General features: G+C 43.5%; 1 protein-coding gene across 2 annotated transcripts in view; it reads left to right on the top strand.

Moving 5' to 3' along the window:
• LOC106571332 (transcription regulator protein BACH2) overlaps positions 1-26,371 on the top strand; it is a 106,942-nt gene that overhangs the window by 60,330 nt on the left and 20,241 nt on the right. For both annotated transcript variants that reach the window (XM_014144275.2, XM_014144277.2), the window contains exon 2: positions 7,390-7,644. In XM_014144275.2, coding sequence (XP_013999750.2) covers positions 7,402-7,644 — 243 coding nt within the window. In that variant the 5' untranslated portion in view covers positions 7,390-7,401. The remainder of the gene's footprint in view (positions 1-7,389; positions 7,645-26,371) is intronic.

Raw genomic sequence — 26,371 nt, 5'->3', positions numbered from 1 at the left:
TTCCTTCTATTTCAGCATATTGGATGACTGCCCTTTATATTCCATTCTACCAGTTCAATGAACCAGCGATATGTTTAGGCTACTACATGATACTTTGATTTTCCCTATACCTATCATGAGGTTTCTACAACCTAGTCTATGAATTAATGTATACAACATAGGTGCACACAGGTCGAGAGCAAAATTTGAGGTGACAGACAGTGACACATGGACACATGGACAATGACACATTCAATACTGCTTTGCACACTCTTGCCTGCATCTAACTGATCTAGGTGTAAACATCAGTCCAACAGTTGCAAACATGAGTTTCTATTGGACAAATTCCGGTATGTTTATCCCTGTTTCGTTCTGTTTGCTTCTGTTTAAGAAACGTTTTTCAACGGAATCGGCAGAATGAATACACCCCTGATCACGCGTAAACACAGTTCACTTTCATAGCAGCCACATTGTATTCCTTCTAACATCTATGCACTCTGCTCCTCTCAACTTTTCCCTTTGCTTGTGGACTTCAATGCACAACACATCAGCTGTCTGTGACCAGGTGAAAAAACCTTTCCAAGCCAAACCATATCATAACCGCTTACCGCTACACACAGCCTACATTGTTGTCACCATATTAGATAAAGTAACATCATAGTCAACATAGCTAACAGAACTAACGTGTTAGTAAACCTGCTAAAATCATGCAGTACAGTGTACAGTCAGTAAGCAGTTTAGCAGTTTTACCGGCATGTTCCGGTGGCAATAAATTAGTCAAACTAAAAGCTTACCTTGACTTGGAAGAGTTCCAGTGTTGGATAGTCATACTGTAGCCAGCTAGCTAACATAGCATCTGTTTGAGCCAGTTGTTTGAGTAGGCTAAAGTAGATAGCTGCATTTGCTAGCTAAGTAAGTGAAACTGGAAAAAAATTATGAAATATAGTTATCTCCCTCTCTCTTGCTTCTCCTTAATTTTTGAATAAAATTAATTTGTTAAAAACGGTTAAACTATTGTCTTTCTCTCTCTTTGAGTCAACTACTGCAGTGCTAGCTAGCTGTAGCTTTCAGTACTAGAGTGATTCTCTGGTCCACTGATTGTGTCGACAACTTGTCAGTTCATGCTGCAAGAGCTCTGACAGGTTGGAGTACATCCTCCAGAAGTTGTCATAATTACTGTTTAAGTCTTTGGAAGGGGGTGAGAACCATGAACCTCCTAGGTTTTGTATTGAAGCCAATGTACCAAGAGGAGGACAGAAGCTAGCTGTTCTCCGTCTACACCATGGTGCTACCCTACAGAGTGCTGTTGAGACTACTGTAGACCTTCATTGGAAAACAGTGTGTTTTAATCAATTATTTGGTTACATTAATATATTTAGTATAGTTTTATCTAAAAAGGATAATTTTTTTTATAGTGAAACATAAAAAAAAAAAAATGAAATTCACTGAGGAGGATGGTCCTCCCATTCCTCCTCTGAGGAGCCCCCACTGTTCAATACATACACTACATGACCAAAAGACACCTGGTCGTCGAACATCTTATTCCAGAATCATGGGCATTAATGTGGAGTTGGTCCCCCATTTGCTGCTATAACAGCCTCCACTCTTCTGGGAAGGCTTTCCACTAGATGTTGGAACATTGCTGCGGGGACTTGCTTCCGTTCAGCCACAAGAACATTAGTGAGGTTGGCACTGATGTTGGGCGATTAGGCCTGGCTCGCAGTCGGTGCTCCAATTAATCCGAAAGGTGTTCGATGGGGTTGAGGTCAGGGCTCTGTGCAGGCCAGTCAAGTTCTACCACAACGATCTCGACATGTTGTGACCTCTATTACCTAATGCATCATAGATTCAGCATAAACTCTCTTGTGTAAATTATCCTACAACATAATTTCACAAGTTAAAAATTATATTAATATTGCTGACTATCAATGACACCTATGTGCTCACTTAAACTACTGTCTGTTATTTATATATCTAATCAAATGTATTTATAAAGCCCTTTTTACATCAGCAGATGTCATAAAGTGCTTATACAGAAACATTGCCTAAAAACCCAAATAGCAAGCAGATGAATACCAATATACCTTTGTATTATTTATTTCTATTTTAGGGAAACACATCTGCACAGACGCTGTCACCAGCTTAATAACAGCTCTCTGCCCAGCCCTCTCAGGTGTCTGTCTGTCTGTCTGTCTGCGCCTCTCAATGATTTAGTTTAATTAATCTACTACAATTAACTTACCTAAAGCCCCACACCAAAACCCTTAACAGGCTGAGGAAATAATGACATTGATGGCCAAGAGAACACGTACTACATGGATTACTACGTCGTCGCTTTCATTCCAGTACATGACTTTTGAAACAGTTGAACAATTACACATGGAGCCCTCCAGGTGGTTGAATAAGCAGAATTCTCTAATATCCTGTGGGAGGGAGAGATCTGCATGAAGAGAAGCATGCAGGAGCCTGAGACCATTGAGATGAGGAAATTGCCACTTAATGGGAATAGTCATCTGGGTTGACTTTCATGTTGAAGTGAGTGGAGGGCTCTGCTCCCTCATTTTAGAGAAAGTTCAAAGATGAATGTAGACATTTATAGGAACATACAGCAGGCAATGGGGGCCACACATGTTTGTCTTTCTGTCTGTTTGTCTGTCAGTCATAGGATGGTGCTGGGCGATGTTTATGGTATATTGACAGGGGTTGTCTATTTCCCCCAGGCAGACATTTTTTCAGTTAGTGGTTTTATCACCTTTAAAGCCATTTTTGACATTGACTGCCTTAGCTGTCTGTTTGACATTACCTCTCCAAGCACATTTGTTATCGCTAGCGACTTAATTTGGTAATTTACAATTAAAGTCATGCTCATCCTCGGAGTAGTTACAGGCATCTGGCATCAGGCCTCCTGTCCTAATGGTACACACTACACAGTAACGCAATGTTCTCTCCCATTACTCGTAGTCTTGCTAGTATTCAATACATACTGCTCAGGAGACTTGGTGTGCGTCCCAAATGGCACCCCTGGTCAAAAGTGGTCAAAAGTAGTGTACTATAAAGGGAATAGGGTGCCATTTGGGACATAATCCTAATAGTATTACAGCAGCAGACATGGCTTGTTTACTTCCAGCAAATGCCATCATAGAGAGAGAGAGTGATTCAGATTTTCTGATTAGAAACTATGTTACAATTTAAGTCATACACATCCTCGGAGTAGTTACAGACATCTGGCATCAGAACAGCCTCTAATGTTCCACTGTGTTGTCTGTTAAGATACCTCACATCATCCTATACTCTGTGAAAATGGCTGGAGAGAGAAAGGCGTGTATGTCTGAGGAGGAGTGCGTAGTCATGGCATCCAGGGTGTACATGTGGGAAGGGGGTTCAGTCGCTAGTAGATGATGCCCTGTTTCTGAGTTATGTGAGCTTTCTGCAGTCATGAGGGTGGCGCTTTATGCTTTGTTTTGTTCCGCACTGAGAGAGAGAGAGAGAGAGAGAGAGAGAGAGAGAGAGAGGCCAGGTGTTGTTGGTAAGGAGCCCCTCATTTCTCCCCTCTGCTCCCCCTTCTCTTCACGTCAATCCCCTCTCTGCACATGCCTCAGAGACACAGAGAGAGGAGAGGACGTCACAGAGCCCATCATGATGCTCTTACACCCCCTCTCCTCCAGGGTCCCCTAAGCTGAAACGCATCATAATGCCGTATCGTAGGTGACTGAAACCATCCACTAGTTTTGTCTGTGTGTGTGCGTGAGTAACCCCACTGACCCCATTAACCCCACTGAGCCTGTGGGAGGGGAGGTGACTGGGTTCTACTGGCTAGGCTATAACCTCTCAGCTGGTGGTCTACTATACATAGTGACTAAGCAGCAGTGAGTGAAGGAGTCAGTCAGTTGGATGGACTGAGGAAAGGCTTTTACAGTCAAGGTGCAGACGATCCACATACAGACCACGAGTCCATTCATACAGTGCATGCAGGCGACAGCTAACTGCAATCATAAAGGCGTCTGCAGTGAATGTATTGCCAGTGGCTGGTGGACGGTGACAGTATGGGTCTTTGATGGTAGTAGTTCCTGTACAGTATAGACACATTGTAGTAGCACATTCAACATAAATAAGCTGTGTGTGTGTGTGTGTGTGTGTGTGTGTGTGTGTGTGTGTGTGTGTGTGTGTGTGTGTGTGTGTGTGTGTGTGTGTGTGTGTGTGTGTGTGTGTGTGTGTGTACTTTGTACGCTTGTATGCATGTCTTTGTTTATATACTGTATAATATTACAGCCATGATGTGTAAAGTGTAAAGAGCTGAGAACTGACTCCTCTCCAGCCACGTTAGTGTTAATCAGTGTTGGTGCTTCAGGAGAATAGAGCTGTGCCTAGGCGCAGAGTCAGCTCTGCTGATGGGTTTGTCGGAAACGTATTACCACACTACTGCGTTTTTGATCTGCACAGGAGTGTTAGTCACAAAGCAGGTTAGCTGCATCAGTTAGTGCAAAGAGCTGCGGTAGAAACAAAATGAACGTTGAAAAAGAAAAAGAGCTTTGCATCCCTCAGCAATTCTAATCAGAACGCGACCATAACCAGCTATTTTGTGGTGCGTGTGTGTGTGTGTGTGTGTGTGTGTTTGTGTGTATCATCCCTGTATTTTCCCTTCCCCGCTGCAAAACAGACTTCTGAAATGGAAGCAAGGCGAACGCACATTCCAGGGTTAGAAATAGCATGTTTGGATTGTTATGAACCTTGCAACCACATCTGGAGACATTATTCTTGGAAGACAGGTCATTATCCTGCCAAGCCAACTGAGAAATGTATGGTGGAAAAAAAAAAAAACTGAACAATAATTGGGACCGACCACTCAGACAACCACTGTAAATGTCTGGACAGTGGTTGCAAACCGGCCCCCGCATGGCCGCACCAGCCCTATCATACCACAGCAAAACATATGAGGGCCTGCAATAATGGCTGGTATAGTAACAGCAGTGAGATCAAATGAGGTTTGTTTTAAACCTGGAGAGGTAAGGGCCAGAACTCTCTCCCTCATGTAGTTGATGACTACATAGTTTGCACTGGAGTTATTGAGGTGTAAAACCTGAGAACTGTCTGATTCTCATTCCTGGTAGGAAATGGACATAGGTGATATTTCACTACCCTGGCAGAGCAGCAGAGTAGCGTTTTCCGGCCAGTCCACTTCCATTTACAAGACAGGAGTTTCCATTTTCAACAGAGACATTTCTGTTTGCAGGGGGGGGAAGAAGCCTCCATTCTCACCAGTAGTGTCGTCGTCCACTGAGGTGAGGCGGTGTGTTAGAGCCATTTTACTGATGTTATATTCAGCTGTCTGAGTGAGAGCCAAGACTGCTCCAAATGTGGCACAGTGTCTGACAGTCAAGGAAAGCATTGCCTGGCCGGTCACTAGGGACTCCTTTTAATGTGACTGATCACTACATGATCACTAAGTTATCTGTGTTTTACGTGTAGAACCACGAATGAAGTAGGGGTTGACGAGTAAGCAAACCCAGGCATAAAAGAGAGTCAGTTATAGAGTGCCTCCGTATGATTTATCTGCAGAAGGATAGCTGAAAGATAGTTGAATTCCTATCTATCGCCAGTGGTTGAGCAGAGGGGAAAATTGGCCTGACACTGACTTCATGGAAATGTGCTGTCAGTTCCCAGAACATAGCTTCTTAAGTGTGTTTTGAAGAAACTATGGAGTCATGCAGCTCTGATTTACTAAGAACAGCAAGCCCTGCGGATGTGAAAACTCATTATGTGATGGAAACAAGTCCGGCAGGCTCTATCTGTGTTTATTACTTGGTTTCTATAGCAATATGATCATTAACAATATTCTTCAGTGGTTTCACGTTTAAAGGGATACTTCAGGATTTTGGCAATGAAGCCCCTTATCTACTTCCCCAAAGTCAGATCAACTTGTGGAAACCATTTTTATGTCTCTGTTTGCAGTTCGAAGGAAGTTGCTAACTAGCATTAGCGTGATTTCTGACTTTATTGTAACACACATGCTAGTAGATAACATAGAATGCCAGTCATTGCGCTAACACTAGTTAGCATTGGCTCGCAAAACTACCTCTAACTTCCATCCTACAGGATGCAGACACATAGAAATGGTATCCATGAGTTCATCTGACTCTGGGGAAGTAGACAAAGGGCTTCATTACCAAAATCCCGAAGTATCCCTTTAAGAGTCACTTACTCAATAAAGGCAGAACATTGGTACAAACATGTGCTGTTGTCGTAGTGTTGTAAAGTAGTGTTTCCCAACCCTGGTCCTCCAGTGCCCCCAACAGTACACAGGTTTATTGTATCCCTGGACAAACACACGTCATCACACTCATTGAGGGCTTGATGATTAGTTGACAAGTTGAATCAGGTGTGCTTGTCCAGGGTTACAGTAAAAATGTGTTTTGTTGTCGGTACTGGAGGACCAGGGTTGGGAAACACTGTTGTGAAGGATCCTTTTTTGCAGAGAGAACCAGTCCTTTCAATTCTCCCTGCACTGTGTGTATGTGGAGCACTGATAAGATGAAATGCTTTTAAATATACATTATGCTTTTCTTCCTTTAGTACAGCCTAAATGACTGTGGGTGGAAGCGCTTGACTGCAAGGACCAAAGCCAAATATCAGGCTTCTGGGGGATTAAAGCAACATAAACAACTGTATAGACACTGTTTTCCTTTACACAGTTTACACAGTGCTGGCGAGGAGGCTTGAGTCGAGTTTGTATGACTGGTGTTCATTCTTCTCCTGTTTGAGAGTCTTATTATTCTGTGCTGAGTGTGCTTGAGTGGCACTCATACAGTCCCTCCCGACCTTCTTAGATTAGGAGTCTGAGGACTTTCTTCTCTGTCTGTCTCTGTGAAAGGATGCCACCTTTTAGACAGGGAGTGTGTGTTCTGTTGTGCTACTGTATCAGTGTCTGTGTGCATAGGGTATGCAAGCTGTTTTTTTGTTTGCGTTGTGATGTGTGTGTGTGTGTGGGGGGGGGGCTGTGTGGGCTGTGTACAGGAACATGAGTCTATGTGGAGGTGTGTGTATGTGGGAGGATGTGTGTTATTGCTTGTGTGTTTGCATGCAAGGGCGTGTATGAGTGGGAATGTGTTAGGTACTTGCGGTTTGAGAGTGTGTAGCTTTGTGTGTTGAGTGTGTATATTTCCTGGCTATAAGGGGTGTTTGAGAGAGTAAAGCTGAGCTGAGCTGAGGCGGTCTGATCTGGTCATGGTGTATGTATTCAATCATGGGGCTGACTGTGTTTGGGGCTGGTGAAGTAGGCTGGGCTGTGGGAGATGAGGAGAGGCCCGCTGATGTCAGCCCTGCGGTATGCACTAGCTCACCAACAGGGCCCGCCACATTAATCTGAAAGCTGACCCCCACCCTCCTCCCACCCCGTTGTGCTTCTATTTCCAGGGCGTGAGCGGAATGTCCGTGGATGAGAAGCCTGAAGCCCCCATGTACGTGTATGAGTCGACGGTTCATTGTACCAATATCCTCCTGTGCCTGAACGACCAGCGGAAGCAGGATATCCTGTGCGATGTGACTGTCCTGGTGGAGGGCAAGGAGTTCCGCGGCCACCGGGCCGTGCTGGCCGCCTGCTCAGAATACTTCTTGCAGGCTCTGGTGGGACAGGCCGAGAATGACTTGGTCCTCAGCCTACCTGAGGAGGTATGTATCTACTGTATAACAATTGTGCTTAACCTCTATAACACCTACTGTATAACATATAGTATTAAGAACAACATCTTAGTTTTCACACCTGGTCGAACACAGTCAGACATTCACTCCAATCTGGTTCTTTTGACTGTTTCATCATCAGCCTGTTTTTATCACTATTCACTTCATAACTTCTCAGTCCAATATCAACTCTCTCTTTGCCATGAATGGTGTTGAGATGAACGGTGTCAGGGAGGATATAAGACATCCTAACAGTGTTTTAATTTAATCTGTGAGGTCTTACAGCTGACGAGGAGAGAGGGAGATGTGCTACTGTAGCGACGGTGATAGTGAGACCATGTAGAACCATGATTACCAATTATCACCTCTCCCTCCACTCTCAGCTCTCATCAGCTCCTCAGCTCTCTGTAGTAGGTAGCACTTTTCTCTGTGACTGACGCAATCTCCCTCATGCAGCCAACACTTTTCTTCCCCTTCCCAGCACTCCTGTCATTCCAACCTCACCCCTTCAGAACCCCCCAACCCTCACCACCCATAGATGTGTCATAGTGACAACAATTCTCCACTGACATATTGATGTCACACACTCACACATCACATACACACACTTGGCCCGCAAAACTGGGGCACGCACCACATGTGAAGGAGCTGTGTGGTTCCGAGCTGTGTGGGGTTGAAGCTAGCATGCATTAATAATGTAATGCCTGTCCAAAGACTTTTACTGTTGCCTCGATAGCTAGAAAACAAGTCACCATCACTCCATCTCTGTGGAAATCTCTCCTGAAAGATCAATCTGTTCCTGTCTTATGTAAAATTAACATTGTGTGTTGAGTGAGATACTATGGGTTATTCCTGGGACTGGCTCTGTGACTATTCTCAGTTAAACCAGAAATAAAGTTCTGGGTAATTGGTCAGATGCTCGATTAAGTTCTGGGTCCATATGTGTATAGAGAAGAGATAGAACACGGATCGGAACCAGAATAAAGAGCTCCATCCTCCCTCTTTGCAAGTTATAGGAAAGTCTATGGACCAAATGTCCCCTCCCCTTCCAAAATTCTAAAGACGCTAAAACCTGCGAAATTGTGATTTGTACAATTTACCGGAACTAATGCTGCTCGGTATCTCACCCATCCCGTTGTATCATGACAGATCTACGGTACCATTTATGTTTACGTAGTCTGTCCATGAGAGATTACTCTGCGACACACCAAAGCAGGATCCCTTTCATTTACTCTTTCTGCGTTATGCATAATGCATGAGAGGTTGTGTGTTTCAGGTGTGGAAAGAGTCATGTTTCAGAAAGAGCCTGTTTCTTTAACTTCCCTGGGCTAGGGTGGGACGCTTGCGTCCCACCCTAGTCAACAGCCAGTGGAATCGCGTGGCGCGAAATACAAATACCTCAAAAATGCTATAACTTCAATTTCTCAAACATATGACTATTTTACACCATTTTAAAGACAAGACTCTCGTTAATCTAACCACATTATCAGATTTCAAAAAGGCTTTACAGCGAAAGCAAAACATTAGATTATGTCAGGAGAGTACCCTGCCAAAAATAATCACACAGCCATTTTCAAAGCAAGCATATATGTCACAAAAACCAAAACCACAGCTAAATGCAGCACTAACCTTTGATGATCTTCATCAGATGACACTCCTAGGATATTCTGTTATACAATACATGCATGTTTTGTTCAATCAAGTTCATATTTATATCAAAAACCAGCTTTTTACATTAGCATGTGATGTTCAGAACTAGCATACCCACCGCAAACTTCCGGTGAATTTACTAAATTACTCACGATAAACGTTCACAAAATACATAACTATTATTTTAAGAATTATAGATACAGAACTCCTTTATGCAATCGCGGTGTCAGATTTTAAAATAGCTTTTCGGCGAAAACACATTTTGCAATATTCTGAGTACATAGCCCGGCCATCACGGCTAGCTGTTTTGACACCCACCATTGGGGCTTACCAAACTCAGAATTACTATTAGAAGAATTGGATTACCTTTGCTGTTCTTCGTCAGAATGCACTCCCAGGACTTTTACTTCAACAACAAATGTTGTTTTGGTTCCAAATAATCCATAGTTATATTCAAATAGCTCCGTTTTGTTCGTGCGTTCAGGTCACTATCCGAAGGGTGCAAATTTGCACCGAAGGGTGCAAATTTTCAAAATATTCCATTACCGTACTTTGAAGCATGTCAAACGCTGTTTAAAATCAATTTTTATGCTATTTTTCTCGTAAAATAGCAATAATATGCCAACCGGGCGATGTTGTATTCAAAGGCTGAAAGAAAAAAATGGAGAATTCTCATGAACGCACATCTCCAGTGTCACTGTCCCCAGGCTGACCACTCACAAATTCTCCTGCTGTTCTTCGCCCAGAGACAGCAGACACCCCATTCCACTTTCTGGCACCTTCTGAGAGCCAATGGAAGCCTTAAAAAATGTCACGTTACAGCAGAGATGCTGTATTTTCGATAGAGATGCAACAGAAGGACAACAAATTGTCAGACAGGGCACTTCCTGTATGGAATCTTCTCAGGTTTTGGCCTGCCATATGAGTTCTGTTATACACAGACACCATTCAAACAGTTTTAGAAACTTTAGTGTTTTCTATCCAAATCTACTAATTATATGCATATTCTCGTTTCTGGGCAAGAGTAGTAACCAGTTTAAATCGGGTACGTTTTTTTATCCAGCCGTGCAAATACTGCCCCCTAGCCCCAACAGGTTAAAGTAACTGTCCTGTGTTTCCAGGTTTCTATGAAATATGACCTATAATTCATTATAGTATGAGTTAAATAGTTTTCCTTCCAACTTTTTCTATTAAGTATCTTAAAAAACAGCTTTTCTGTGTTGGAATGGTGTGGGCGTTCCTCAACTACAGAATGGTGTGGACAAACATTATTTGGGTATGAGTTAACAGAATATGAACTTTTAACATGCTTTTCCCTAAATAAACATTATCTTAAGTAGGGAAATATATTAGGTCTACTGTATAAACTGGGTTGTAAAGCAGTTATTAAATAGCTCCGTCTAAGAGATGGGTTGATGAAGGTAATGGTTAGTCTGTCCTTTGGTGGGATGATAGTGTCCCAAATGGCACCCTATTCCCTATATAGTGCACTACTTTTGACCAGGACCCACAGGGCTCTAGTCAAAAGCAAGGGTTGGAACCAACATTTTTTCCAATTGTTTCGTTCTGAACAGAATAACTATTTTTTTTGTTCAGTTCCACTGTTCTGGCCAGCAAAATACAGTTCTGAACCAGTTCAAACCCCCAAAATATCGCTCCTTTCTGTTCCTTTTTAACCTGTGAAATCAGCGTTTTTATACATTTAGCAAATTCAATTACTTCACCAATTAGTGTGGATAGAGCAGACAAGCCAGTTGTTTACATGCATGATGGAAAGACAAGTGTAGCCTATGGTGCAAGATTTGACAGAAATTTTGCTGGTGGGGAGAGAGCGAGAGAGGGTTGAGGAGGAGGCTTGTGTAACGGCTGTCGGGAAAGAGAGTAGACCAAGGCGCAGCGGAGTTAGTGTTCATCATGATTTTAATTTAATAAAGAACACTGTACAAAACAAGAAAACCGACAGCCAAACAGTCCTGTCAGGTGCAAACACTAAACAGAAACAATTACCCACAAAACCCAAAGGAAAAACATGCTCCTTATGTGTGACTCCCAATCAGCAACAACACTCTACAGCTGTGCCTGATTGGAAGCCACACGGCCAAAATCAATGAAACAAACCAACATAGAAAAATGCACATAGAACGCCCACCCAATGTAACACCCTGGCCTAACCAAAATAAAGAACAAAAACCCCTCTCTATGGCCAGGGCGTTACAGCTTGAAGTGCTGTGCATCTTGTTATGACATGAATTATCTGAATTAGGTCCACAGAATTATACCTACAGAGGAGTGGCTTCTATGAAGGAACTTTGAATGTCCTTTCAGCTAGCTAGCTAACAAGCTTGAGCTAGCTATCTATGAAAAGCTTATGTGCAGAACGGCAACAGAACTAGAAACACGTCGTACCTTTTTGTAGTTAATAAATCCAATGTGAAATGTGATAACTAAGCCTATAGTATCCTTAACTAGCATAGAAAAAAATGTATCCATTCTTCTCTAGCTAATTACAAATCTCTCTCCCTAGCTTCTGAATCATGATTGTAATATCAGTACACTAGCCTATGGTAATGTCAGTACAGTAGCCTATGGGAATGTCAGTACAGTAGCCTATGGTAATGTCAGGACAGTAGCCTATGGTAATGTCAGTACAGTAGCCAATGGTAATGTCAGGACAGTAGCCTATGGGAATGTCAGTACAGTAGCCTATGGGAATGTCAGTACAGTAGCCTATGGGAATGTCAGGACAGTAGCCTATGGGAATGTCAGTACAGTAGCCTATGGTAATGTCAGTACAGTAGCCTATGGTAATGTCAGGAGAGTAGTCTATGGTAATGTCAGTACGGTAGCCTATGGTAATGTCAGGATGGTAGCCTATGGTAATGTCAGTACAGTAGCCTATGGTAATGTCAGTACAGTAGCATATGCTTCAGAGGGAAAGGTAGCCTAAACACGCACACACACTGGCAAAGATTTTCAGCTTGCAGGCAGACACTGGAATACATTTCTGAGTGACAGAGTGAGGAACTAGAAAAAATGCTAGAAAAACTTGAAAAAATAACAGTTCTGTTCCAAAATACTATGAATGACTTTTATTCCCGGTTCCTTGAAAAATGTCGTTATTTTCCTGTTTTTGGGCTCTGTTGCCTGAACCGGGCCCAACCCCTGGTCAAAGTAGTGCACTATATAGGTAATAGGGTGCCATTTGGGACACCACCACTATTTCTCTGTCCTGTCTAAACGGGTCACTGTCTCGTAATGGAGGGAAGGTAATTTCATTGACATCATCTCTCAAGATTTAATGTCCTCTGTCACCGGTGTCTTTATTGTACAGTAGGTGACTCACAGGTGCTGACACTTTTTTGTCCTACTCAAGGATTTTTCTTTATTTGTACTATTTTCTACATTGTAGAATAATAGTGAGGACATCAAAACTATGAAATAACACAAATGGAATCATGTAGTAACCAAAAATGTGTGAAACAAATCAAAATATATTTTATATTTGAGATTCTTCAAAGTAGCCACCCTTTGTCTTGATGACAGCTTTGCACACTCTTGGCATTCTCTCAACCAGCTTCATGAGGAATGCTTTTCCAACAGTCTTGAAGGAGTTCCCACATATGCTGAGCACTTGTTGGCTGCTTTTCCTTCACTCTGCGGTCCAACTCATCCCAAACCATCTCAATTTGGTTGAGGTCGGGTGATTGTGCAGGCCAGGACATCTCATGCAGCACTCCATCACTCTCCTTCTTGGTCAAATAGCCCTTACACAGCCTGGAGGTGTGTTTTGGGTCATTGTCCTGTTGAAAAACAAATGATAGTCCCACTAAGCGCAAACCAGATGGGATAGCGTATCGCTGCAGAATGCTTTGGTAGCCATGCTGGTTAAGTGTGCCTTGATTTCTAAATAAATCACAGACAGTGTCACCAGCAAAGCACCCCCACACCATCACACCTCCTCCTCCGTGCTTCATGGTGAGAACCACACATGCGGAGATCATCCGTTCACCTACTCTGTGTCTCACAAAGACACAACGGTTGGAACCAAAAATCTCAGATTTCCACCGGTCTGATGTCCATTGCTCATGTTTCTTGGCCCAAGCAAGTCTCTTCTTCTCATTGGTGTCCTTTAGTAGTGGTTTCTTTGCAGCAAATTGACCATGAATGTCTGATTCACGCAGTCTCCTCCGAACAGTTGATGTTGAGATGTGTCTGTTACTTGAACTCTGTGAAGTATTTATTTGGGCTGAAATCTGAGGTGCAGTTAACTCTAATGAACTTATCCTCTGCAGCAGAGGTAACTCTGGCTCTTCCTTTCCTGTGGCGGTCCTCATGAGAGACAGTTTCATCATAGCGGTTGATTGTTTTTGCGACTGCACTTGAAGAAACTTGAAAAGTTCTTGAAATGTTCCAGATTGACTGACCTTCATGTCTTAAAGTAATGATGGACTGTCGTTTGTCTTTGCTTATTTGATCTGTTCTTGCCATAATATGGACTTGGTATTTTACCAAATAGGGCTATCTTCTGTATACCACCCCTACCTTGTCACATCACAACTGATTGGCTCAAATGCATTAACCTCTTACATCTAGACGTTCCGCTAGCGGAACACCTGCTCCAATATCCAATGATGGGCGTGGCGCGAAATACAAACTCCTCGAAAATCCGAAAACTTCCATTTTTCAAACATATGACTATTTTACACCATTTTAAAGACAAGACTCTCCTTTATCTAACCACACTGTCCGATTTCAAAAAGGCTTTACAGCGAAAGCAAAACATTAGATTATGTCAGCAGAGTACCCAGCCAGAAATAATCAGACACCCATTTTTCAAGCTAGCATATAATGTCACAAAAAACAAAACCACAGCTAAATGCAGCACTAACCTTTGATGATCTTCATCAGATGACACTCCTAGGACATTATGTTATACAATACATGCATGTTTTGTTCAATCAAGTTAATATTTATATCAAAAACCAGCTTTTTACATTAGCATGTGACGTTCAGAGCTAGCATTCCCACCGAACACTTCCGGTGAATTTACTAAATTACTCACGATAAACGTTCACAAAAAACATAACAATTATTTTAAGAATTATAGATACAGAACTCCTTTATGCAATCGCGGTGTCCGATTTTAAAATAGCTTTTCGGTGAAAGCACATTTTGCAATATTCTGAGTAGATAGCCCGGCCATCATGGCTAGCTATTTTGACACCCACCAAGTTTGGTACTCACCAAACTCAGATTTACTATAAGAAAAATTGGATTACCTTTGCTGTTCTTCATCAGAATGCACTCCCAGGACTTCTACTTCATCACCCAATGTTGTTTTGGTTCCAAATAATCCATAGTTATATCCAAATAGCGGCGTTTTGTTGTGCGTTCAAGACACTATCCGAAGGGTAACGAAGGGTGATGCGCCCGGCGCATATCGTGACAAAAAAATTCAAAATATTCCATTACCGTACTTCGAAGCATGTAAAACGTTGTTTAAAATCAATTTTTATGCGATTTTTCTCGTAAAAAAGCGATAATATTCCGACCGGGAGTCGTTGTTTTCGTTCAAAGACTGAAAATGTAAACATGGAGTCGTCTCGTGCACGCGCGCCCCCGTCTCATTGTTCTCAGATCGACCACTTACCAAATGCGCTACTGTTTTTCAGCCAGAGACAGCAGAGTCATCATTCAACGTTCTGCCGCCTTCTGAGAGCCTATGGGAGCATTAGAAAATGTCACGTTACAGCAGAGATCCCCTGTTTTGGATAGAGATGGCAAAGAAGGCCAAGAAATGGTCAGACAGGGTACTTCCTGTACAGAATCTTCTCAGGTTTTGGCCTGCCATTTGAGTTCTGTTATACTCACAGACACCATTCAAACAGTTTTAGAAACTTTGGAGTGTTTTCTATCCAAAGCTACTAATAATATGCATATTCTAGTTTCTGGGCAGGAGTAATAACCAGATTAAATCGGGTACGTTTTTTTATCCGGCCGTGAAAATACTGCCCCCTATCCATAACAAGTTAACAAGCAAAGAAATATCCACAAATTAACTTTTAACAAGGCAAACCTGTTAATTGAAATGCATTCCAGCTAACTACCTCATGAAGCTGGTTGAGAGAATGCCAAGAGTGTGCAATGATTTCATCAAGTCTACTTTGAAGAATCTAAAATCTAAAATATATTTTTGATTTCTTTAACACTTTTTTGGTTACTACATGATTCCATGTGTTATTTCATAGTTTTTATATCTTCAGTATTATTCTACAGTGTATAACATAGTAAAAATAAAGAAAAGCCCTTGAATGAGTAGGTGTGTCCAAACCTCTGAAACCTTTGGTACTGTATGTGCAACAAAGGGCAACTAACCAAGGGGGCCTCGATGATCACCAAGGAAAGACAGGGAGAGAGGGGAAAAAAATACACTGTAGATGAAATGTGAAACGAAGACAATCGCGGAGGCTCTGATGCTATCCTCTATTCCCTCGGTTAGGGTTAGGTTTAGAATAAGGGTTTGGGTAAGGGTTAGGTTTAGGATAAAGTTTAGGGTTGGAGCTATGGTTAGGGTTATTAAATAGTTAGTTGAAATGTTACTGATAGTCTGTAGAAAGTCTGTAGAGCATCTACAGATGGACTGTCCAAATAAAGTGTTACCCAATGAAGTACCTTACTGTGATTGTTTTAAAATAAAATGGTAAAAAATGTACGAAATTAGCTTCTTTGCAAAGAGCAATTTCTCCAGTAAGAATTTTGCAAGGACTGTCTAAGAATGGTCTAAGTGGGGAGTGGAAATCTGAAAACAAGCTGTTATTGGCAGAGTGGTTTGAAACTAGGAAAATCATATTTTTGACTGCCCTGGGCCTTAAACCAAGAAGACGGAGGAAACAAACACTTGATCCCAGATCCAGACCATAGGAGGGAGGAGGAAGGAGGCCCCTTGCTTGACCGGTAGCCACATTTGACCTCTGGTTAACTCAGGATGCGTCGGGAATAGCAACCTATCCACTATATAGTCCACTGCTTTTGACCAGGGCTCCAGGGAATAGGGTGCCATTAAGGATGCAAATTCACTGTGATTCAGCAGAGGGGCAGTTTGTTCAAACCTCAAACCACCTCCTGTTTGTCAGATCCCTCAGTCATGACTCGTCTCAGACAAAAAAAAATGTAACTCTCTGCAGCAACTCTCTCCACACCACTTTGATTGGTATGATTTGACTGTCTGTAAATATAATGTTGAGGCCTGGTGTAGTGAGTGGAGAGCAAGAGTGGCTGCCTCATGAGTGGATGCTGGTGAAACAGGGAAATGTAATGCGCCTTGAGAGGTTTAGTGTTGGTGAGTGACATCCCCCCCACCCCCCCACCTCCACCCCCACAGACACTTACATTTACATTTAAGTCATTTAGCAGACGCTCTTATCCAGAGCGACTTACAAAATGGTGCATTCACCTTATGATATCCAGTGGAACAACCACTTTACAATAGTGCATCTAAATATTTTAAGGGGGGGGGGGTTAGAAGGATTACTTTATCCTATCCTAGGTATTCCTTAAAGAGGTGGGGTTTCAGGTGTCTCCGGAAGGTGGTGATTGACTCCGCTGTCCTGGCGTCGTGAGGGGAGCTTGTTCCACCATTGGGGTGCCAGAGCAGCGAACAGTTTTGACTGAGCTGAGCGGGAACTGTGCTTCCTCAGAGGTAGGGGGGCAAGCAGGCCAGTGGTGGATGAACGCAGTGCCCTTGTTTGGGTGTAGGGCCTGATCAGAGCCTGAAGGTATGGAGGTGCCGTTCCCTTCACAGCTCCGTAGGCAATCACCATGGTCTTGTAGCGGATGCGAGCTTCAACTGGAAGCCAGTGGAGAGAGCGGAGGAGCGGGGTGACGTGAGAGAACTTGGGAAGGTTGAACACCAGACGGGCTGCGGCGTTCTGGATGAGTTGTAGGGGTTTAATGGCACAGGCAGGGAGCCCAGCCAACAGCGAGTTGCAGTAATCCAGACGGGAGATGACAAGTGCCTGGATTAGGACCTGCGCCGCTTCCTGTGTGAGGCAGGGTCGTACTCTGCGAATGTTGTGGAGCATGAACCTACAGGATCGGGTCACCGCCTTGATGTTAGTGGAGAATGACAGGGTGTTGTCCAGGATCACGCCAAGGTTCTTAGCACTCTGGGAGGAGGACACAAGGGAGTTGTCAACCGTGATGGCGAGATCATGGAACGGGCAGTCCTTCCCCGGGAGGAAGAGCAGCTCCGTCTTGCCGAGGTTCAGCTTGAGCTGGTGATCCGTCATCCACACTGATATGTCTGACAGACATGCAGAGATGCGATTCGCCGCCTGGTTATCAGAAGGGGGAAAGGAGAAGATTAATTGTGTGTCGTCTGCATAGCAATGATAGGAGAGACCATGTGAGGATATGACAGAGCCAAGTGACTTGGTGTATAGCGAGAATAGGAGAGGGCCTAGAACAGAGCCCTGGGGGACACCAGTGGTGAGAGCGCATGGTGCGGAGACAGATTCTCGCCACGCCACCTGGTAGGAGCGACCTGTCAGGTAGGACGCAATCCAAGCATGGGCCGCGCCGGAGATGCCCAACTCGGAGAGGGTGGAGAGGAGGATCTGATGGTTCACAGTATCAAAAGCAGCAGATAGGTCTAGAAGTATGAGAGCAGAGGAGAGAGAGTTAGCTTTAGCAGTGCGGAGAGCCTCCGTGACACAGAGAAGAGCAGTCTCAGTTGAATGCCCAGTCTTGAAACCTGACTGATTAGGATCAAGAAGGTCATTCTGAGAGAGATAGCAGGAGAGCTGGCCAAGGACGGCACGTTCAAGAGTTTTGGAGAGAAAAGAAAGAAGGGATACTGGTCTGTAGTTGTTGACATCGGACGGATCGAGTGTAGGTTTTTTCAGAAGGGGTGCAACTCTCGCTCTCTTGAAGACGGAAGGGACGTAGCCAGCGGTCAAGGATGAGTTGATGAGCGAGGTGAGGAAGGGGAGAAGGTCTCCGGAAATGGTCTGGAGAAGAGAGGAGGGGATAGGGTCAAGTGGGCAGGTTGTTGGGCGGCCGGCCGTCACAAGACGCGAGATTTCATCTGGAGAGAGAGGGGAGAAAGAGGTCAAAGCACAGGGTAGGGCAGTGTGAGCAGGACCAGCGGTGTCGTTTGACTTAGCAAACGAGGATCGGATATCGTCAACCTTCTTTTCAAAATGGTTGACGAAGTCATCCGCAGAGAGGGAGGAGGGGGGGGGGGGGAAGGAGGATTCAGGAGGGAGGAGAAGGTAGCAAAGAGCTTCCTAGGGTTAGAGGCAGATGCTTGGAATTTAGATTTAATTTAATTTAATTTTTTAATTTAAATTCTAAATTTAATTTAGAATTTACACTTGATCAGGTCGGGACATGCAGAAGCCAGGCTAACTAATCTGAAGGACTCAGGGCAAGGTGGAAGCAGAACAGCAACAGCAGCGCTTGACACAAACAGAGAGCCCAACCAGGAGACTATCACACATTTACAGCTCATTAGACAGATGGCGGGAGGCGGGCGCATATCTTCAACTGTCTTCCCCCCACCAAAGTTGGGGGCAGGGTGCGAGAAGAAGGGAGGAGAGAGGAGAGAGAGAAAGAAGATAGAGGAGTGTCACGGCTCCTCCTCTGCAGTGCAAGGGTGGTTCCCCCTGCAGGCAGAGGAGGGTCGTTAGTGATTGCAGCTGGTGTGATTGGAGCCACCTGGGCTCAGGGTATTTAACCAACTGCTCCACTAACCTCTCTCTGGTCTGGCTGGTCTGTCTCCTCGCTGAGCTTCTGGCTCGCTGGGCTTGCTCTCTTTCTCCCTGCTCCTCCAGGTATGATCCGGTTTCGTTTGTTCCTTTGTAGATGTATTTAGTTTCCACTCAGTCATGTTTACACATACATATTCAAGCATCCATGCACCTTACATACACCTTACATTATGACATTTCCACACCTCATTCCTTTTTCTTTGTTTATAGTTAATAGTTTTGTTTTATAATAAAGAACGTTTTGAATTGGCCTATACCAGTTGTCGATGTCCTCTCATTTTTGCCACAGGCTATGAGCCGGCCTGTGACAGGAGCAAGTGAGCTAGCGATACCACCTAGTGTGACTGCTGTCGCTAATGCAGGGGGGTCTTCTCTCCGCCAACACAAGGGCACAGTGCTCAGCGCTAATCTGACAGTAAGGATACAGGCTCTTTGTCTGCCGTTTGAGCAGGCTACTCTGAGAACCAGCGCATGTACATGTATCTCTGAGTCAGCCAGCCAGCCAGCCAGGGAGACCCAGTGAGAGCCTACAGAATGTTGTCTGTGTTTATAGTAGCTGAATTTAACCCTCGAGACCCAAACAATTAACCACTGGCTGCCCTGTATTTTCAATGTCTCATCTCAGGTGCGGGGTGTATCAACAAGTGGACGGCAGTAATGTTCCGGCAGTTTGTATAGAAACATAGCAGGATACCATACAGCATCCTGAAGAATAAAGACAGGGACAGTGTCGTGTCTTTGGGGGTACCATTAAACTGAAGATATGTTTATCAATTAGCTCCCTGTAATTATTATCACGCGATTAAATTGATTAATCGTTTAATTGTAATTAACTAGGAGATCGGGGCACCAAGGAGAATATTCAGATTACAAAGCTATAATTTTCCTAATATAACTTTCCTGTACTATAATATTATATTATATTATAGTATAGACCGATTATCTTCTGGTTTAAATGGTGTATTTTACCTCGAGTCCAGTCTCATTCCAAACGTCGTAAATTGTTGTATCTGCACGAACCCAGTCTTTACTAAAATCATCCATACATCAATTGTCTTAAAATCATTTATTTACTACACTAAGTAATTAACAGAAAACATACAAACAGTAATTATCGTCACAAAGGATTGGTAGAGGAATGTGCCCTTGTGGGCTAAACAGGCAGGTTGGTCTGTTAGACAATGGGTCATAAACGGTCAGCTGAGAAGTTACACAGAGTTCATTAATATTAACAATTGACAATTGAAGGCTCACTCATTCGGGAACAATTGCAATCAATACATATTTACGCTCATGTGTCGTCGTGATCCTTGTTCGAGAGTTCTGTTCTGTTGGGGAGTTTTGTCCGCGTTCTCTCTCTCTCTCTCTCGGTTAGAACAGATCTTTCAGAGCGACATTCATTAATGTCGTCATAGAATGGATGTTTCGTTGGTCTTCGCGTTCAATGATATAATTTACTTAGCTGCAGACTAATAATTAATATCAAAGACTTGTTCTTATTCTGTCGGTATCAATAGTCTAAAAGTTAACCACGTGGTATGGTTCACTTTCAGTAGAGGAATTGGATGGTAACCTATAGGCCACGGAGTGTAGGCCTGGTCTGAGGAAATGTAAATCAGGGGGTGTTTTATAGTGCCCATAGAACAGGCTTGTCAAATGACGCCTGGTCCTGTATGGGTCCCTGGGGGCGTGCCCATGACTGAGCTAGACTTGGTTACAGAAATACACTTCTATCACATTACATCAGTACATAGCATCTCAATGTCTTACAAAAGCTTTATCCTTATTAATACATTCTATACAACCATTATGATGCTATTATATAAACAGTTTTATGGTAATATGGCTATATTGTCTCTTCTGAGTATCACAAAATTGTACCAAGCGGATCAGTTCGTAGCTGGATTCTTCACCAATCTTCCATACCTTCTCCAGAACACAAAATGTCGCTTGGCTCTCCAATTCTATGAGTTGGAAGAATTTCCTGTGTCTCTCTATGGGCCATGTGGCCAGAGACTCTCCTGGAATTTTAGAGTTTTTACAACCCTTTACACACAGGGTGGATTGGGGGGAAGGTAGGTTGGGTGGTGGTGCAAAAGGGAGGGGGTCAACTGTCCTCCCTGTACCAAAAGAGGCCAACGTCATGACAACAGCGTGTAAAGTCAGAGCTGAGAATCCTCGTAGTAAAGTGGCAGGGTCATGTCCTCCCCAGTGTCTCGTCATGTACAGTAAACTACTGAAATACCAGAGAATTAGGAAGTACAGTATCTGGTTTACTCCACACCGTCAGGGGAGGTTTACTCCACACCGTCAAGGGAGGTTTACTCCCCACCGTCAGGGGAGGTTTACTCCCCACCGTCAGGGGAGGTTTACTCCCCACCCTCAGGGGAGGTTTACTCCCCACCCTCAGGGGAGGTTTACTCCCCACAGTCAGGGGACGTTTACTCGCAGAAAACGTCTCACGTGTCCCAGTGTTTACTGGTGTCTTACTGTGGAAAAAACATTTTGTTCCTTTGCCATTCATACACATTAGCTGTCAAATTTACTGTAAATTACTTCTATTTCCCTGGTTTATTTATTGGCATAATTTACTTTAATGGCTTTATGTTGAACGCTTGGCTGTACTGCAGCGAGTCATTGTCCCTGTGCTTCCTCCCCCACCTCTCTTTTCTCTCCTACGAGGATAAATGACGATGGCAGCCAACCCTCCATACAGTACCTCCATCCATTAGCGCTATGCTGTGACTCATCAGCATCGAGGCTCCTCGTCATGCGCCTTTCAATACAGAGGTTAATGTCAGGTTACTCAGCAGATCTGATATTAAAATGTCTAGCTTGTAGTCCATCTCCTCTGGAGAGACTATCTCTCTTCTGGCTTGGCAGCGTGCCGTCCGGGGAAGCACTTCATTGTCATGCTATGCAATGTCCTCATTAGGATACATGACATTCAGGAATTCACTGAAGTACATTTGCATGAATTAGCCGTCTACTACAGAGTGGAGCGGACAGAGGGAGTCCTCAGAGAGAGAGCTCAGTGAGGGAGAGAGAGACTGGAGGAAGACAGAGGGGGATGTCAGAGAGAGAGAGAGAGATAGCAATGGAGGGAGAAAGAAGGGGGGTGATAGTATTCCACACTGTCTGTTTATGAAAGGATATTGGGCAGACTTCCTAAAAACAGGGTTCTGCTATGCACTCTTGCTATAATGTCCTGCTCTGTAATGGTACCGCCTCGTCACCAGTCCATAGAAACATAGCAGGCCTGACCCACCCGGTGCACAAGCCCATATTAGCATACAATTCCCCAGTTCTATCACCTTGATTAAATTGTCCCTTTGTGTTAACTCCTACAATAATTGTTGCTAACGTACTGAAACGCTTCATACAGTATGTCAACAAAAATCCAGTAATGACCAGGAAATGTGCTTTATATCCACCACCTTTCCCATCTTTCCCTCTTGCCCTTTTTTTCCTCACACCTTCTCTCTCTCTATCTCTGTCTCTCTCTCTCTCTCTCTCTCTCTCTCTCTCTCTCTTTCTTTTGCTGTCTTTCTCCGGATCCCTCACGTTTGCCTTCATTATGCAACTGTGCTGGTTGTAACACTAGTGTAATCTAGAAAAAAAGAAACGCACACCTTTAAAGGCGAGGTGCTGGCTAGCGGAGTAGAACACTAGAAAATAAAGGAAAGCCGCACACTCTAAGAGCTCAGATGCAAAAATTTTATAACCAACGTTTCGACAGCGAAGCTGTCTTCATCAGGAGGTGAAGACAGCTTCGCTGTCGAAACGTTGGTTATTAAATTTTTGCATCTGAGCTCTTAGAGTGTGCGGCTTTCCTTTATTTTCTAGTGTAACACTAGTGTAATCACATATGGTCGAGGGCATTGGTGAAAAAACTACCCAATTGTCATACTTGAGTAAAAGTAAAGATACCTTCATAGAAAATGACTCAATTAAAAGTGAAAGTCACCCAGAAAAATACTACTTGAGTAAAAGTTTTAAATATACTTAAGAATCAAAAGTTAATGTAAGTGCTCAAATATACTTAAGTAACAAAAGTTAAAATCTATTCAAATTCCTTATGTTAAGAAAACCAGACGGCATTTTTTTAAATGTTTTTTTTTTTAACGGATAGCCAGAGGCACACTCCAACACTCAGACATAATTTACTAACTAAGCATTTGTGTTTAGTGAGTCCACCAGATCAGAGGCAGTAGGGATGGCCAGGGACGTTCTCTTGATATGTGTGTGAATTGGACCATTTTCCTGTTCTGCTAAGCATTAAAAATGTAACGAGTACTTTTGGGTGTCAGGGAAAATGTATGGAGTAAAAAGTACATTATTTTCTTCAGGAATGTAGTGAAGTAAAAGTAAAAGTTGTCAAAAATATAAATAGTAAATTAAAGATTTACAAGCTGGAAATAGATCCAGGGAACGCTCAGCACTTTTCCCCCAGCAGCCCAGCAGCAGCTCTGGGAAGTCTGTTCATCAGCAGCCCTGGATGGTGCTTGCCCAGCTGACCAGCCTCATTTAAGCCCAGACCACTTTCATCTTTACCTGGTTGTGTATGGGTAAAAGAAAGGGAGGGGTGGATAAATGAGAGCAGTGGGTGGCAGTTAGTAGTCACCTGGCCCTGCCTCACTTCTGGTTTGGGGCACTGCTCTCTCTCTCTCTCTCTCTCTTTCTATCTCTCTCTCTCTCTCTCTCTCTCTCTCTCTCTCTCTCTCTCGGTGTGTGTGTGTGTGAGTGTGTGTGAGTGTGTGAGTGTGTGTGAGAGTGTGTGTGAGTGTGTGTGAGTGAGTGAGTGAGTGAGTGAGTGAGTGAGTGAGTGAGTGAGTGAGTGAGTGAGTGAGTGAGTGAGTGAGTGAGTGAGTGAGTGAGTGAGGGTGAGTGTGTGATTGTGAGTGAGTGAGTGAGTGTGAGTGTGTGAGTGAGTGAGTGTGTGTGAGTGTGTGTGGCCGAGTGGTTCTGCAGCGTCATAATAGAGGTGGTGTTCATCAGTAGCAGAGTCCAGTCTAGGGAGTAGCCTAACATTAATATTATTGTTGTGTTATCAGGCAACCACAGAATTACAAAAATACTATCCTTATAGGATTACAATTCCTAAATGTTGTGTATTTAAACCCCATTTAGAATAATCCCTCCAACAAAATCGACACAACATACATCCCAGTGATTTCAGTCCTGCTATGAATAATTCATATTACCTAACATTTTCCCCTCTCGGCCTATATTTGCTTTTCCTCGTAAACACTGTCCGGTTGTTTTTCCATATGGAAAAATCCACAAAGCAAATGTTGGTGGTTTTCGAGTTTGATTTCTGAGGAGGGAAAATCCTGTTTTACTAGCAGGGTGCCTGGCACCGAGCATGGGAGTGCAGAGCTGCCGTACAGCCTCTTCTGCTACGGTTCACACACACACACACACACACACACACACACACACACACACACACACACACACACACACACACACACACACACACACACACACACACACACACACACACACACACACACACACACACACACACAGAGAGAGAAAACCATTACATCTAGAACAGTTGGCACCTATCTTTTCTGAGTCAAGATCACTTTCTAAGTCAAAATGCAAGCTGAGATCTACTGCTTTAGAAAAAAAAATATTCAGGCCCTAAAAAACATAAGCCTATGCAACATTAACCTATTAAAAACAGATCTGTAGCAATGAGGTTTGTAGTGGCCTATATACCCAATGCATTATCACGGCATATTGGCTATTATATTTATAATTATATTTAAAATATGAAGGTATATAATCACACTTGTAATAGATCATTTGATGTATTAGTTTTGAGGCACAGCTGAGTGAGCATAATAATTAGCTTTTTATTTTACTGGAATGATGGCCTGCATCTGATGGTCAGTCTGGGGGGGGGTTAGCAGTGGTGAGGTTGCCTCTCACCTGACTCATCATCCCTCCGCTCTTCCTCCCTCCGTTGAGAAAAGGGAACACTGTCTTCCAGCGGATGGCGAAACTCAAGTCACACCACATTATTTCTGCCTCATGCACCAATTCATGTTGTTAATCCCATGTCCAGATAAAGTGAAATATTCCTCGATATAAAAAAGAAACAAGTTGCTAATAATAACACAAGCTTATCCAAACACTTTGCTGAAGTCATTCATTACAGCTGCAGCGCTGGTTGTAGCGTTTTATGGCTTATAAAAGTTTTGAACAATGTGTTGACAGTGCTGAATAACAACTTAAACATGAACTTACTCATAAAAACAGCAGCGCTTTGCTGTGTTTGTTGAGTCTCTCTCTAGTCAAAAGTTTTGAAATCTTACAGCATCAATTTTGCTGTGCGCTTAAGGCTTATTTTAACAGTCTATGGCTCCAGGGCACAGTGCAGACACGGTGATCTGAGCTATCTGATTGGCCAGCCGTAGGCCTGTAGGTGCACCTGATTTGCTCTCTGGGCCTGCTGGGTCAGCGGAGTTATAACTTCAGACATGAAATGGTTCAAAATTGGAACACTTTGCCTTCCCTGCACTAGGGCTGCTGAGTCAAGTGTACCTACCTCCAACATCACGAAACAAATAAAAAAATAGGAACGCTTCATCGTTGTTTTTTTTACCTAAATGTTTGGTGATCGACTAGAAATGCCTCGTGATCGACGGGTTGGTGACCACTGACCTAATGACCTAATGACCTAGAGGAATTCATCTTGTGTTGTTACTCCCACAAATGGGCAGCAAAACAACCAGTAAACACTGGGCTCTTTCTCCCTGCTCATTAAAAACACACTGTGAGAGCCCGTTAATTAAGTCTTGTACCGGGGACTTTACATCGCTCAGGCAAAGAAAAGTGGATAGCCTCGTAATTGCATCGTGAGCACACCTTGCTTTGTGTGTGGTTTGTGATGGTATTCATTGAGCAAGCATCTAACAGGGGTACATTCTTCATCAGAGACTGTTGTAAAACAGTGCTGTGTCCTACTGTTGCCTGAGAAAGGGGTGTGTCTCTCAAAAAAAAGCTTTCCTCTACACACACCAAACATAATGGTATTAAACAGTTAGCTAGCCTGGCTCCTTTCTCTTGTCTCTCACACCCTCTCTCTCTATCACTCTCTCTCTCTCTCTCTCTCTCTCTCTCTCTCTCTATCACTCTATCTCTCGGTCTCTCTCTATCACTCTCTCTTTCTCCCTCCCGTTTTCTCTTTCTCCCTCCCTCCCATTCTCTCACTTTCCCTCCGTCCCTCCCTCCCTCCCTCCCTCCCTCCCTCCCTCTCTCTCTCTCTCTCTCTCTCTCTCTCTCTT

The sequence above is a fragment of the Salmo salar genome, chromosome ssa15 (genome assembly GCF_905237065.1).
Source record: "Salmo salar chromosome ssa15, Ssal_v3.1, whole genome shotgun sequence".
NCBI lineage: Eukaryota > Metazoa > Chordata > Actinopteri > Salmoniformes > Salmonidae > Salmo > Salmo salar.
This window is presented reverse-complemented; position numbering and strand designations above follow the sequence as displayed.